General features: G+C 42.6%; 1 protein-coding gene across 1 annotated transcript in view; it reads right to left on the bottom strand.

Moving 5' to 3' along the window:
* USH2A (usherin) overlaps positions 1-14,954 on the bottom strand; it is an 800,771-nt gene that overhangs the window by 112,509 nt on the left and 673,308 nt on the right. The window contains exon 61 of the mRNA XM_063441883.1: positions 8,817-9,171. Coding sequence (XP_063297953.1) covers positions 8,817-9,171 — 355 coding nt within the window. The remainder of the gene's footprint in view (positions 1-8,816; positions 9,172-14,954) is intronic.

The following is a 14,954-nucleotide window of genomic DNA, read 5'->3' as shown; positions in this document are numbered from 1 at the left end:
CCAGCAGGTGAACCCCGGAGTGGATAATTATCAGTAATCAAGCTACATCAGTGAAACCTGTTAAACATAGAACAGGTGCTAATGATACATACACTAAACTGACAGTTTAACACACAGGTAAACAGTTTAACAAATTAGTTCCACACAATCTGATTTAACATTAGCATATAAACAAAAAATTTTTAGCGAATTATTTCCACACAATCTGATTTAATATTAACATATAAAGCTCCATTAAAACTATACACATAATATCAAAGAAATTTATAATAAATTCTATTAGACAGCAAAAATCTAGGTCAGGGGAAAAAAACATCTCCATACAAAGAGAATGCAGTGCAGATGCCCCCTATATTATTGTTACATCTCAATAATATAGCTATATAATTTTCCTCAATGAACCAACTAGATATAGAAAAGGGACCTCAAACTAAAAAAGTTCTATCTCCTCGTTTAGGCCATTGGGTGTGAGGGAGTCTAACCTAAAAATCCATAAGGACTCAGCCCTGATCAGGTGTCTTTTCCTAATAGCAAAATCCCTAGTGGGAGGTATAAACTCTATTCCCATCACTTTAATAGATGCCGGGTCACTATTATGAAACAACTCAAAATGTCGAGCAACCGAAGATCTCCTATCTTTGTTCAATATAGCCAGTCTATGCTCTCTAAATCTAGATTTCAGGGGTCTGGTGGTCTGTCCCACATAATGCTGATTACACGGACAAATCAAAAGGTATACAACAAAGGGGGTACTACATGTAATCCTATGGTTAACCACAAAAGTTTCTTCTCCCCTATATGATTTAAAGGTGGACGTATTATGACAAATAAACCCACAGGTCAGGCATCTGCTCCGCCCGCAACGTAAATTGTTGACACCATTCTTACTAGTAGCTGGCCCCTCCACATTGTCCCTTAGTTTAGAGGGGGCTAATATATTTTTCAGGTTTGGGGCTCTCCTAAAGGTAATCTTCGGGAGTTCTGGAATACTAAAACAAAGTAAAGGGTCCTTTCTAAGGATAGGCCAGTATTTATAAACGACACTAATAATATCATCATAACATTTGTTGAAAACCGTAGTAAAGACAGGAGAAATCCCCACCCCCACATCCTTAGTACTGATATTGTATTTAGCTCTCCTCTTTTGTGGACAGTTATATTCATCCAAAAGGTTAAGGATAAGTTCGTGATTGTTACTGTGTGACACCCTAATCAAGTGTGACTCTTGATCAAGTGGCCCTACCCTATTCTTTAAACGGCCTAACGGAGGGACAAGGTCCTCTCTATTTAGTGCCCCTGCCCTCAAATAAGCCCGTCTGATCTGCTCAGCTGGATACGCTTTTTCTATGAAGCGACGACATAAAACGAGTGACTCTCTCTCATAGTCCATAAGGGAGGAACAATTGCGCCTTAACCTATAGAATTGGCCAGAAGGGATATTTTGGATCCAAGTGGGATGGTGGCCACTATCAGCATGGAGATATCCATTAACGTCAACACTCTTTTGGAAGGTCCTAGTTAGAACTCTCCCCTGAAAACCAGTCAGGGTGAGATCAAGAAAATCAATGGTGGACAAATGTCTATGGTAAGTAAAGGTAAGTCCCCATAAATTATCATTTAGGTAGGAGATAAAATCTTCTAATTCTTCCCAACCCCCCCTCCAAATGATAAGGATGTCGTCAATGAACCTGCGATAGAAGGCGAGTCGCCCCCTCCAATGCGAATTTTCCAAAATCATGGTGCTCTCCCAGAGGCCCATGAACAAATTGGCATAGGATGGGGCGAAACTCGCCCCCATCGCATTCCCCTTGGTTTGTAGATAAAAAACTTCATCAAATTCAAAATAATTATGCTTTAAGATAAATTCTGTGAATTTCAAAATAAAATCAGCCTGTAATTCCGGTAATAGAGGATCAGATGAGAGATAATATGAAATAGCTCTGAGGCCAAGAGCATGATCAATATTAGTGTAGAGTGAAACTACATCAATGGTGGCCCAACAATAATAATCTTGCCACTCAACCTCTTCCATAAGGGACAGGACATGACCTGTATCCTTAATAAAGGAAGGTAGATGGGGAACATACCTCTGAAGGTGGAAATCAACCCTTGGGTGTGATATCTAAGTCTCCTAAATTGCCTCCTAACCGTTTGCTTCTCCCTGTTTCTTTACATATGGGAGAGAGTTGTATAGCTGAGCACATATACGCTTTGGTTGACTCCAGGGCAGCTGAAAATGTCATAGACTCCGGTTTTGTTAAGAAAAATAATATTCCCATCAGAGAGAAGGATACCCTTGGCCGTTGAGGCCATAGATGGTAGACCATTAAGTTCTCCAGTTGTTACTCATGAAACTGTACCGCTACACATGTATACAGGGGTTTTACACTTTGAAACCATTCGGTTCCAGGTCATCACCTCTCCTTCACACCTCGTGTTAGGGTCCCCATGGTTACGTGGTCACAAGCCCATTTTCTACTGGGAGTCAGGGCAAATAAAATCATGGAGTGAAGTCTTGTACTATTGAAGTCACCCCTTTGAATTCTATTAATGTTCCTACTACTCCTCCTTTGTCTACGGTTATACCCCCTCAGTACTTATTTCTCAAGACTGTCTTCGATAAAAGGGAGGCTGACAAATTACTGCCTCACAGACCCTACGATTGTGCTATCGATTTATTGCCTGGCACTATACCTCCAAAGGGCAGGGTGTACCCTTTATCTGTTCAAGAAAACTGTGTCATGGAGGAGTATATTAAGGAATCACTAGAAAAGGGGTTTATTAGGAGATCCTCTTCTCCGGCTAGAGCGGGGTTCTTCTTTGTATCGAAGAAAGAAGGTGATTTAAGACCGTGTATCGATTATAGAGGTCTAAATAAAATCACTATCAAAAATGCATACCCTATTCCTTTAATCACGGAATTATTCGACAGGCTCAAACATGCTACTGTATTCACTAAATTGGATCTTAGAGGTGCATACAATTTAATACGTATTAAGAAAGACCATGAATGGAAGACGGCATTCAACACTTGATCTGGCCATTACGAGTATACTGTTATGCCATTCAGTCTATGTAATGCCCCAGCAGTATTTCAAGAATTTATTAATTACGTCTTAAGAGACTTTATTCACACATTTGTAATTGTGTACTTGGATGACATATTAATATATTCTACAGATTTACACACTCATCACAGACATGTTACAACAGTTCTGAAGACCCTTCTTGCTAATGGTCTTTATTGTAAACTGGAAAAATGGCTATTTGACCAATCCGAAGTCCAGTTTTGGGGGTATTTGATTTCCGCTAAAGGTTTTCGTATGGATCCCCAGAAGCTTTCTGCTGTCGTAGAATGGCCTCTACCACAAGGTTTGAAAGCCATTCAGCGTTTTCTTGGTTTCTCTAACTATTATAGATGTTTTATTAAAGGTTTTTCCTCTATTGTAGCGCCTATCACCCGTATGACAAAAAAGGATGGCAATACTCGTGTCTGGTCTCCGGAGGCACTTCAGGCTTTTGAATTTCTTAAAACTACGTTCGCCTCTGCACCTATTTTACAGCATCCTGTCCCCTCACTGCCCTATATTCTTGAAGTGGATGCCTCTGATATCGGGGTAGGTGCTGTCTTATCCCAAAGAGAGTCACCTGATAAGCCATTGCATCCTTGTGGCTTCTTTTCTAAACAAATGTCCAAAGCAGAAAAGAATTATGATGTGGGTAATCGCGACCTCCTTGCTATTATTTTAGCACTTAAAGAATGGAGACATTTGTTAGAAGGAACTAAGGTTTCTATCCTCATATTTACGGATCACAAGAACCTATCCTACCTTAGTGAGGCTAAAAGATTGTCTTCTAGGCGGGCTAGGTGGTCACTGTTTTTGTCTCATTTCAATTATATTATCACCTATAGGCCAGGTGATCGCAACACTAAAGCAGATGCTCTATCCAGACAGTTCGAAACTGCTGACAAACAGGAGATTGATGTTACTCCTGTCATTCCCCCAGACAGGATAATAGCTACTACTATTTTGTCTATTTCCTCGTCCCTCTTGCAGGCCATACAAGCGAAACAAAGCATGGCCCCTAGCGAGAGGCCTACTGATAAACTATTCGTTGATGTTCCCGAGAGACGGGAGATTGTCGTTGTATCATGACACTAAGACTGCTGGACATCCTGGTATTTTCAAAACGGTGTCAGCTGTTTCTCTGTATTTCTGGTGGGATTCCTTACGCAAGGATGTCACCGACTATATAGGTGCTTGTACTACTTGTGCCTGAATGAAATCTTCTCGTAGAGTTCCCTGTGGGCTGTTGCATCCGTTACCCGTTCCCGAGAGACCTTGGTCTAACTTGTCCATGGATTTTATTGTTGAATTACCCCCTTCGAATGGTAACACAGTTATCCTAATGATAGTAGATCGGTTTTCCAAGATGGCCCACTTTGTGTCTCTTCGCAAGCTGCCCACGTCTAGGGAACTGGCACTTATCTTCGCTAGAGAGGTGTTTCGGTTGCATGGCATTCCCTTATCTATTGTGTCCGATAGGGGTAGCCAGTTTATTTCCAGGTTCTGGAAAGCCTTTTGTTAGGAAATGGGTATTACTCTCTCATTTTCTTCTGCATACCACCCCCAGTCTAATGGAGCTGCTGAACGTGCCAACCAATCTCTGGAGCAGTACCTTCATTGTTTCGTATCCCACCATCAGAACAATTGGTCTGACCTTCTTCCTTGGGCTCAGTTTGCTCGGAATAACGCTACTCATGATTCTTCCGGCAAAAGTCCTTTTTACGTTGTCTATGGCCAGCATCCCGTTGTTCTTCCGGTTGCTTTCTCCTCACAGGGCATGCCAGTTCTGGATGAGCATTTGGCTGGTTTGCGTAATACTTGGGAGCAGGTTCAGCGTTCTTTGGTGGATTCCGCTGCTCGCCAGAAGGTGCAGGCTGACAAGCATCGCAGGGCGGCTCCTTCTTATGTCGTGGGGGACAGGGTTTTGCTTTCCACGCGAAATATTCGCCTCCGGGTGCCTTCTATGAAATTGGCTCCCCGCTTTATTGGTCCTTATCGTGTTTTGCATAAGGTTAATCCTGTTTCATATGCCTTGGGTCTTCTTAAGAATCTGCTTATTCCCAATGTCTTTCACGCAACCGCTATACCCGGCATACCCCTCCTCCCCCTCCTGTCTCTGTGGAGGGTCATGAGGAGTTTGATGTTTCTGCCATTCTTGACTCTCGTTTCCTTAGAGGTCGACTTCAATACCTGGTGCATTGGAAGGGCTATGGGCCTGAGGAGCACAGTTGGATTTCCGCTGATGCTGTTCCCGCTCCTCACCTTGTGCGTTCCTTCCATTCTCGTTTTCCTGCCATGCTTGGCCCTCCCTGCCCGGAGGGCGTGTCCTCAGGGGGGGTACTGTAGCGGTACTTACCCTTTCCAGGGGCCGGCCGGGGTCCTCTGTTCGAGTCGCGCGCGGTCCTGCTGTTGCACAAGCCGCGCGCGGCTCATCCGACGGCTGGAACAGGAGGGCGGGCAGTGACCGCGAGAAGCGGTCTCGTGTCCCGCCTGACTCTAAGAGCACACCGTGGGTCTCGGGCGCGCTCTTAAAGGGACAGTGGGAGCCTAAATTGGAAAAGGCCTCCCATTGGTCCCTGTCATACCACGCTCATACCACACTCCCCATACACTTAGCTTTTGGGGGCGTGGATATGACAGGGGCCAATCAAAATAGGTGTTTAGTTATTTATACACACCTTTTTCCCTTAGTTCCTTGCCCTATCGGGGTTTCTGTTTCAGTTACCTTTAGCGCTTGCTGTGTTCAGTTGTGTTCCTTCGTACTTGACCTTGGCTTTGTTTTCTGACTACGTCATCTCTTTATCCTTATCTGTTCTGTTTGCCGGCTTGCTGTTTTCTGTGTACCAGACCCCGGCTAGTCCTAGTTGACGCTGTCTCTTTGTGCCCTTGACCTCGGATCGTTCCTCACTCTGTACTTCTCCTATATACGTCGAGTCCGGACACTCTAAGGTCCGGTAGACGTATCTTCCCTCTGTGTTGTCTTCTGTTTAGATGAATCCTGCGTGTTGGGGTATATTTTTGTTACACTCTGTAAGTTTAACTTTAATCACACACAGGAGACTAGAAGACTCAAAACAGAGCAGGAGACAAGAAATTGTAAATTAAACAGACTGTGTAAAGGCAGTTTAAACATTAGAGCTCTCTTTTCTGACAGTGTTTAGGAAAATTGTTTTAGTCAGCTTCAGGGAGGTGTGCCTAGGGCTGCATAAACATAATGGTTTTACTCCTAAATTACAGAGAATTGAGCAATGAGACTGCAGGGGCATGATCTATACACCACAACTGCTTCATTAAGCTAAAGTTGTTCTGGTTCTTATAGTGTTCCTTCAAACACTAGAAGCCCCAAAGGGGTAAATTGCCAAGCAGGGCAAAACCAGTGAATAGGTGTTTTTACTAATAGTATTTCTCATATACAGGGAGCACCAATGGATTGTCTATAAATGAATCAAAGGAAAATCTTTACATAACACTTGCTTAGTAGACTTATCTAAAATCACCGACACAGAGTGAAAAAACTCAATTAAAAAGTGTTACAGCTAGGTGAATTGAAGAGACAGTGGTGTATTATATCAGCAATATTTATAGCAAAAGCTACTAAGTAGCCTGGCAGAAAGAGAAATCGTTGCCAATAATAACAGACTTAATGAAACAGCTCTTAGGGAAACTCAATCCATAGGCCCTCACTCTCTTAAGCGTAGTAATAAATCAAAGGGCCATTATGGAGAATAAAGACTCCTATGTTCTGTTCACGTGTTTCCCACTCAGTAATAGACCCTATTTGATGCACTTATAAAAATTCCAAAGGCGCCAGCCTGCAGTTCATAAACAAAGTCTATTGCTAAATGGCCAGACTTAGGCAATCCTATCCACTAGGTACAGCTTAGGCAATCCTATCGCACTAAGTAGAGCTTAACCCCAAAACTAGGAACAGATTTTACCTAAACCTTTGCGGGCAGACTCTACAGTGGCTACTCCGAGTAGTAACTGCATGCTTCACCCAAGTACTCAAGACTACCGTAGCCTTGGTATTATCTCGGCCAATGAGAGTGAACTCTTCAGTGGCTTTCATTACCAGTGGTAACACATCCACCTAAGCTAATCACCCCCTACACCTCTACAACCAAGATTAATATAAAAAAGTCAGACTCGCATTACAGTGTGCCTTGCCTGGTACTTGTTTTTATTTTGTATTTCTTTGTTTTTATTGTGCAAGCGATTACAAAGAGGCTTACATTGCCACAACAGCATAAGTAAGCAAAAGAACAATCAAGATATTAGACAAACATGACATTCGCTAGATCTGCACATATTAGAATATGAATAAGCATATAATAATTAGGATAGTCAGGCATGTCTAAATAGAGAAGACATGCCTGACTATCCTGACTATTAGATATTTATTCTTATTCTGGTACTTGTTTATAAAGCACCTACACCCTCCCCTCTCAGATAAACTAGGCCAATCAGTGAAACTGTAACAACCGATCGGGGCAGGGTTAGTTGTTTTAATGCTAAACCAGATACTCCTCCTACCTTTGGCCCAGAGAGGAGCTCCTCCCTGATATGATTGTGCTATGGGCTATACTTACTAGTAAATATCATCTGCAGACCATGTTATCCCATAAACCACATTTCTAATGGATATATATTAGCCTGGGTCATTGATTCTAATGTGAAACTAGGTTTAGCTTGCTGTTGAATCTAGCCAGATAGCTATACCCAGGGTCCTTTAAACAACTTTGAGTAGGAGATAGGATTGCCATTTTGTCGTTGACCCTTGTGTGTCACTAGGTTTATATACAATTATTTTTGTTTTCTGTTTTGTTAACTGTTTGCAGAAAAAAAAAGAATAACAGCAATGGCATTAGGAGTCATCCGCCCAAAACTTGGGTGGCAGAAATGACTATAGTATTCATCAGCTCAAATACTACTACCAGGAAAAGTGAAAGTTTCAGTGATTGGATTAATTGTGTTTTTTTATTTTTAATATTTGCTTCTGTATTACACAGCCATGATACAGTGCTGCTGCATGTATATATTAGTAAGGGTTTACAAGTATTTAGGGGGTCATAAGAATCTCCCTTTCTGTCTCATTAGTGAGTTTGCCTTTTAGCTGAAAGCAAAAATGTGAATTGTTAGTGTTAGTGTAGCACTTGCCTAATAGGTTTGCCTTGATTGGGCAGGTGAGCTTACACTTCAGTGGACATTGGAGTAGTACTTAAAAACCTCTTATTATTTCAATGTCCGTAGACATTTGAGAAAGTATGCAGCTAACCTTTTTTTTGCTTTTGTTCTATTTTCATTTACAGTAGGTGAATACAAATACAAAAACAACAAGTCCTGCACTCACTCCCATCACTCCTGGGCGGCAGCAACGACCACAGTACACATCAGCCCCAATACATACAGTAAAAATCAAAGAAAAAGTTACCTGCACTCTCTCCTAAATCCCTATGTATATTTAAACTAATGGAGGTAATTTAGTTATGCCAATGGCCATTGGAGGGAATACCCGCCTGCCAACGTCAAGGCAGACCCCCTTAGGGTCTTTGGTTTCTTTGGCATTTACAGTATGTGCCTTTATTTTAATATTTTATACCAAAACTTGAACTCTTTATTAGTTCCTAGTCCCTTTTTAGATGCTTTTTTCATGAATCTACATCTTTTTTTCTATGATAGATTGCTTGAGGTTACCTCTAGGTCCTCCGCGAATAAATTAGTTCACACAATAAAAAAAAAATGACTTACCGGTAGAGTTAATGATTTTATAGACAAAGGGCTTAATATTGGATCACTGGCCGTCTCTTTGTACTTTATATAATAATATTTTATGACTCCATTAGGATTCACGGGTGGCATCCAATTGATAAACACAGAGTATGCACTTGTAACTTGCGCAGTGGGCGGTTCCAGGTCCTGAGGTTCAGATTCAAGTGTGTAAATCATGGACCAGGAACTTTTTACAGAACCTTTGCTGTTTTGTGCTGTGATGCAATATTCATATTGTGTGTATGGGAGCAAATCATTGGATGAGCTCATGTATACGAGAGGTCCTTCGGTCCAAATGAAAATGGGAAGAATTTCATGTTGGCCAACACAACGTCTGCAAATTAATTAGAACACTATAGTTAGAATTTTGATTATTTTGTTTCTTTACACATTTCTTGTTTACCTTAGCATTTTTGTAATTTTCCACAATTTTTTTTTTTTTTAAACTATTACCGTATTTTTCGCTCTATAAGACGCACTTTTTTTCCCCTCAAAAGTGAAGGGAAATGTCTGTGCGTCTTATGGAGCGAATATGAAGCTTTACTTACCTGTCTTGTAGCGTTTCTCGGCAGCACAGGGCGCACCGCGGTACTGGAACTTGAATTTCATGTTCCGGTTTCTGGCGGGACTGAAAGGAAGTGCGCACTCAGCTCAGTGTGCGCACTTCCTTTCAGTCCCGCCGGAAACCGGAACATGAAATTCAAGTTCCAGTAACGCGGTGCGCCCTGTGCTGCCGAGAAACGCTACAAGACAGGTAAGTAATTATGGGACAAGGGGAGGGGGACAGTATGGGAGAGAAGAGAAGACTATGGGGAGGGGAGGGGGGATGAAGACTATGGGGAGGGGAGGGGAGATGAAGACTATGGGGAGGGGAGATGAAGACTATGGGGAGGGGAGGGGAGGGGGGATGAAGACTATGGGGAGGGGGATGAAGACTATGGGGAGGGGAGGGGGGATGAAGACTATGGGGAGGGGAGTTGGGATGAAGACTATGGGGAGGAGAGATGGGATGAAGACTATGGGGAGGGGAGATGGGATGAAGACTATGGGGAGGGGAGATGGGATGAAGACTATGGGGGGGAGATGGGATGACGACTATGGGGAGGGGGGATGAAGACTATTGGGAGGGGAGGGGGGATGAAGACTATGGGGAGGGGGGATGAAGACTATGGGGAGGGGAGGGGGGATGAAGACTATGGGGAGGGGGGGTGAAGACTATGGGGAGGGGGGGTGAAGACAGGGGACAGGGGAGAAAAAAAATGTTCTGAACAAACTGTCCCATAGTAAGAAACACTATGGGACAGTTTGTTCAGAATATATTGTTTTCTGGGTTTCTTCCTCTAAAAACTAGGTGCGTCTTATGGAGCGAAAAATACGGTAAATGCATTCTTAGAGATCCCAATAAGAATTTTAAATCTGAAAATCTCAACTGCAGAATTACCATCATGGGTAGCTAAAGGGATACAGACAATAGGGGACCTATTTAAAAAAAGATGAGCTAATGGATTTTTCAATATTATTAGTAGAGTTGAGCGGACACCAGGATGTTCGGGTCCGGCCGAACTTTGAAATAAAGTCCGGGTTTGGGCTCGAACTTGACCCCGAACTTGACCCTGAACCCCATTGAAGTCAATGGGGAACCGAACTTTTGGCCACAAAAATGCCTCTAAAAAACTCCTGGAAAGAGCTAGAGAGCTGCAAAAGCAAGTAAAATAGGGGTAAGAGTAGGACAAGTGCCCTGCAAACAAATGTGGATAGGGAAATCACGTAAAATAACATAAAATACCTAAAAATTAAAAATACAGCTGAGCCATAAAATAGCACTAGATGGAATCTTTGATTTTAGCTTTGGAAGAACATAAATCAAAATCTAAAGCATGGCTGTCAGGAGGATCAACAGAATTATCCATTTGAGAGAGGGTTGGAGTGCAGGGTATTCTCTTTCATTGTTCAAACTGAGCTCAACTCCTGATGCATGGAGAAAAGGCCTTCACAATTCTCGGCTATTGTGTACATAGTTTATACTAAGTGACCCATAGGTTGAGGAGGCGGTGACCGTGGCGGTGTAGGTGGAAGCGGCAGTGGAAGAGGAGGGGATAGCTAACACTGTTTTTTATTGTTTTTTTTTTTTGTCGTTTTTTTTTTTAATTGGGGTAGCCCCCAAAATATTGGGACATATAAAAAAAGAAACATTTGCGGCCTGCGGTGCGTTTCTTGCAGTCCTGATTCATGGAGAAATGCTCAACTCCTGATGCATGGAGAAAAGGTCTTCACAAGCCTCTGCTAATGTGTCCCTAGTTTATACTAAGTGACCCATAGGTTGAGGAGGCGGTGACCGTGGAGAAGGAGGATGAGGTAGCCAACACTGTTTTTTATATATATATATATATATATATATATATATATATATATATATATTAAATGGGGTAGCCCCCAAAATATTGGGACATATAAAAAAAGACAACTCTGTTCCGCAGAGTAGCTGTTGACATTATAGTTGCGCAGGCACTTTGTTGACTCTAGAGAACCTCGGGCCAATCGCACATCCCTGTGGCGTCAACTTTACATGTGTATGTCATCCATATCAACTTTCGATTCCAGTTTCTGCGTCTACCATGGTGACCACGGGTAACGGGGAATCAGGGTTCCATTCCTTACAGGGACCCTGAGAAACGGCTACCACATGCAAGGAAGACAGCAGGTCTGCAAATGACCCACTCCCGACGCGGGAAGGTAGTGACGACAAATAACAATACAGGACTCTTTAGGTGCCCTGTAATTGTAATGAGTCCACTTGAAATCCATTAACTCTGATCAGTTGGAGAGAAGTCTGGTGCAGAGCCACTGACCCATGCGTGCTGCAGCTGAAACTCCACTATCACCTGCTGTTGCTCGCACAGTCTCATGAGGCTGTGAGCGGGAAGGCCGAAGTTACGTTGCAGTGCAGACAGGCGAGCAGCAGCAAGATGACAATGCCAAAAGCGCGCACAGCCACTACAGTGAATGTCACATCCTGTTCCAAGCTGCGGATCAGTGTGGTGATGGCTTCTGGTATCCAGTACTCTTTTTCCTGCAGCTGCATCAGGGTCCTGGTATGTGGCCGCACAAACGCTGGTGCTCAACACCAGGGGGCGTGCGGTTACCCTGCACCAGACCCTGCTAATCCATTCCACACTGTGAGTCCTAACTTCAACATCAGGCATACTGGGTCCCGGTCATCCGACCGCCGCCCAGACAGTGTCTGGGTCCTGGTCACCGGACTGCCCACCTCACTGTGAAACTACGAATGGATCGTTAAATCTGGTACGAACTCAAACTTTGCAGTTCGGGTTCACTAAACTCTATTATGGATCCTTTTTTCGCTACATGTATTACTTGGATAACTGGTCATTCTTGAGCTAATACATGCCGACGAGCGCTAGGGGACGGACGCTCCGCTTTTGCACCCTGCTCCCTCTTATGCTGTGCTGGTGCCTCTGTGCGACCAGCGCCTCTTCCTCCAAACTGCACACGTCACTCGCATGACCTTGATTCCATGTGGGGTCTAGGACCTCATCATCCTCCACATCATCTTCCACCCACTCCTCAACCCTGCCCTCCTTGCCAGTATGCACACTGCAGAAAGCCACAGCAGTTGGCACCTGTGTTTTTCCAGCATGTAAAGTCTGCAAAGGACATATGGAAATTGTTTTAGCACTGACCTCTCAGTTTGACTTGTGAGGGTATTGCCCCAGAATTACAATATTGTTGAAGTACCTCTTAGCTATTGATCACTGGTTTAAATATAGCAGCTTGTTATCTGGTAGTTTCTAGTGTAGAAAATATCAATCTGTTTTCTATCACTTATATCTGTGTAACAAGTGTTGTAGGTGTGAAACAATATTACAAGTGACCGATGTAGTAAATTTGAATCAAAGTTTCATCATCGCCCATCTTCTGTGGGTTATTGCATTTTTAAGATGTAGACTTATTGTATCACACTAGCCATGCACAGGTAGATTGTCTGGCACGTTGTTTTGGTGTTTGGTTTTTATTTTTTAGTTGTGTCTTTACAGGTCCTGTTCACTAGACTGTGTAGTCATGAATGTAACCAGTAAAACTTTGTTGTTTACAGCCACTGGTTGGCCCATATATATTTTAAAAACTTGTTTAATTTTGTTGTAGCATGACTTGTAGATATGAAGAGCAGGCCCCAAAACGTTACAGTCCGGGCTCGCTCAACTCTAATTAGTAGTAATTACTAGAGTTGAGCGAACCCAGGCTGTAAAGTTCGGGTTCGTACCGAACATTAGGTTTTTTGGACCCCATATCACTGTATGTTCGGGTTACAGTTCGGTGTTCGGCGATTTAATGGCGCGTTTTCAAAGGCTGCAGGGCAGCCAATCAACAAGCGTTTGACTCGTGTGTCATTAGAAGCCATCAAAGCCATGCCTACTAATGGCATGGCTGTGATTGGCCAGTGCAGCATGTAACCCAGCCTCTATATATAAGCTGGAGTCACATAGCGCAGCACGCACATACGGTTTTATGTAGAGGTAGGGAGAGGATGCTGCCGCTGATAGGGACAGCTTAGGAAAGAATTCTGCAAACTAGTACATTGGTGGGGTGCACTTTATATCTGAGAGTCAAATAGAAGCTTCAAATACCACAGTTACATCGGAGTTTTAAAAAGTAAATTTTTTTGGTGCTAAATAGTACATTAGTGGGGTAGTACATTAGTGGGGTGCACTTCATTTTTGAGAGTCAAATAGAAGCGTCTAATAGTGTGCTTACAGCGCAGTTGTAAACATTCTAATTGTTTTGCTGCTAATCTGCTAATTAGTAAATTTTGTGGCCTGCTCTTCATATCTGAGAGTCACATCGAATCGTCTAATACTGCGGTTACAGCGCAATTGTAAACATTCTAATTGTTTTGGTGCTAAACTGCTAAATAGTACATTTTGGGCGTGCAGTTCATATCAGAGAGTCAAATAGAATAATCTAATAGTGTGCTTACAGCGCAGTGGTAAACATTCTTATTTTCTGGGTGCTAATCTGCTAAATAGTACATTTTGTGGCCTGCTCTTCATATCTGAGAGTCAATTCGAAGCATTTAATAGTGTGCTTACAGCGCAATTGTAAACATTCTAATTGTTTTGGTGCTAAACTGCTAAATAGTACATTTTGGGGCGTGCACTTCATATCAGAGAGTCAAATAGAAGCGTCTAATAGTGTGCTTACAGCGCAGTGATAAACATTCTTATTTTCTGGGTGCTAATCTGCTAAATAGTACATTTTGTGGCCTGCTCTTCATATCTGAGAGTCAATTCGAAGCATTTAATAGTGTGCGTACAGCGCAATTGTAAACATTCTAATTGTTTTGGTGCTAAACTGCTAAATAGTACATTTTGGGGCGTGCACTTCATATCAGAGAGTCAAATAGAAGCGTCTAATAGTGTGCTTACAGCGCAGTGATAAACATTCTTATTTTCTGGGTGCTAATCTGCTAAATAGTACATTTGCGGACTGCACTTCATATCTGAGAGTCAAATAGAAGCGTCTAATAGTGTGCTTACTGCGCAGTTGTAAACATTCTAATTGTTTTGGTGCTAATCTGCTAAATAGTACATTTTGTGGCCTGCTCTTCATATCTGAGAGTCAATTCGAAGCATTTAATAGTGTGCTTACAGCGCAATTGTAAACATTCTAATTGTTTTGGTGCTAAACTGCTAAATAGTACATTTTGGGGCGTGCTCTTCATATCTGAGAGTCAATTTGAAGCATTTAATAGTGTGCTTACAGCGCAATTGTAAACATTCTAATTGTTTTGGTGCTAATCTGCTAAATAGTACATTTTGGGGCGTGCACTTCATATCATAGAGTCAAATAGAAGCGTCTAATAGTACGCTTACAGCGCAGTGATAAACATTCTTATTTTCTGGGTGCTAATCTGCTAAATAGTACATTTGCTGACTACACTTCATATCTGAGAGGCCACATACCAGGACCCTGATCCAGCTTCAGTAAAAAGAGTACTGGATACCAGAAGCCATCACCAGACTGATCCGCAACTTGGAACAGGATGTGACATTCACTGTTGCAGCTATGCGCGCTTTTGGCATTGTCACCCTGCTGCTG

Source organism: Pelobates fuscus, chromosome 2 (genome assembly GCF_036172605.1).
Source record: "Pelobates fuscus isolate aPelFus1 chromosome 2, aPelFus1.pri, whole genome shotgun sequence".
Classification (NCBI taxonomy): domain Eukaryota; kingdom Metazoa; phylum Chordata; class Amphibia; order Anura; family Pelobatidae; genus Pelobates; species Pelobates fuscus.
The sequence above is the reverse complement of the archived record's forward strand: the minus strand, read 5'-3'. Positions and strand labels throughout refer to the sequence as shown.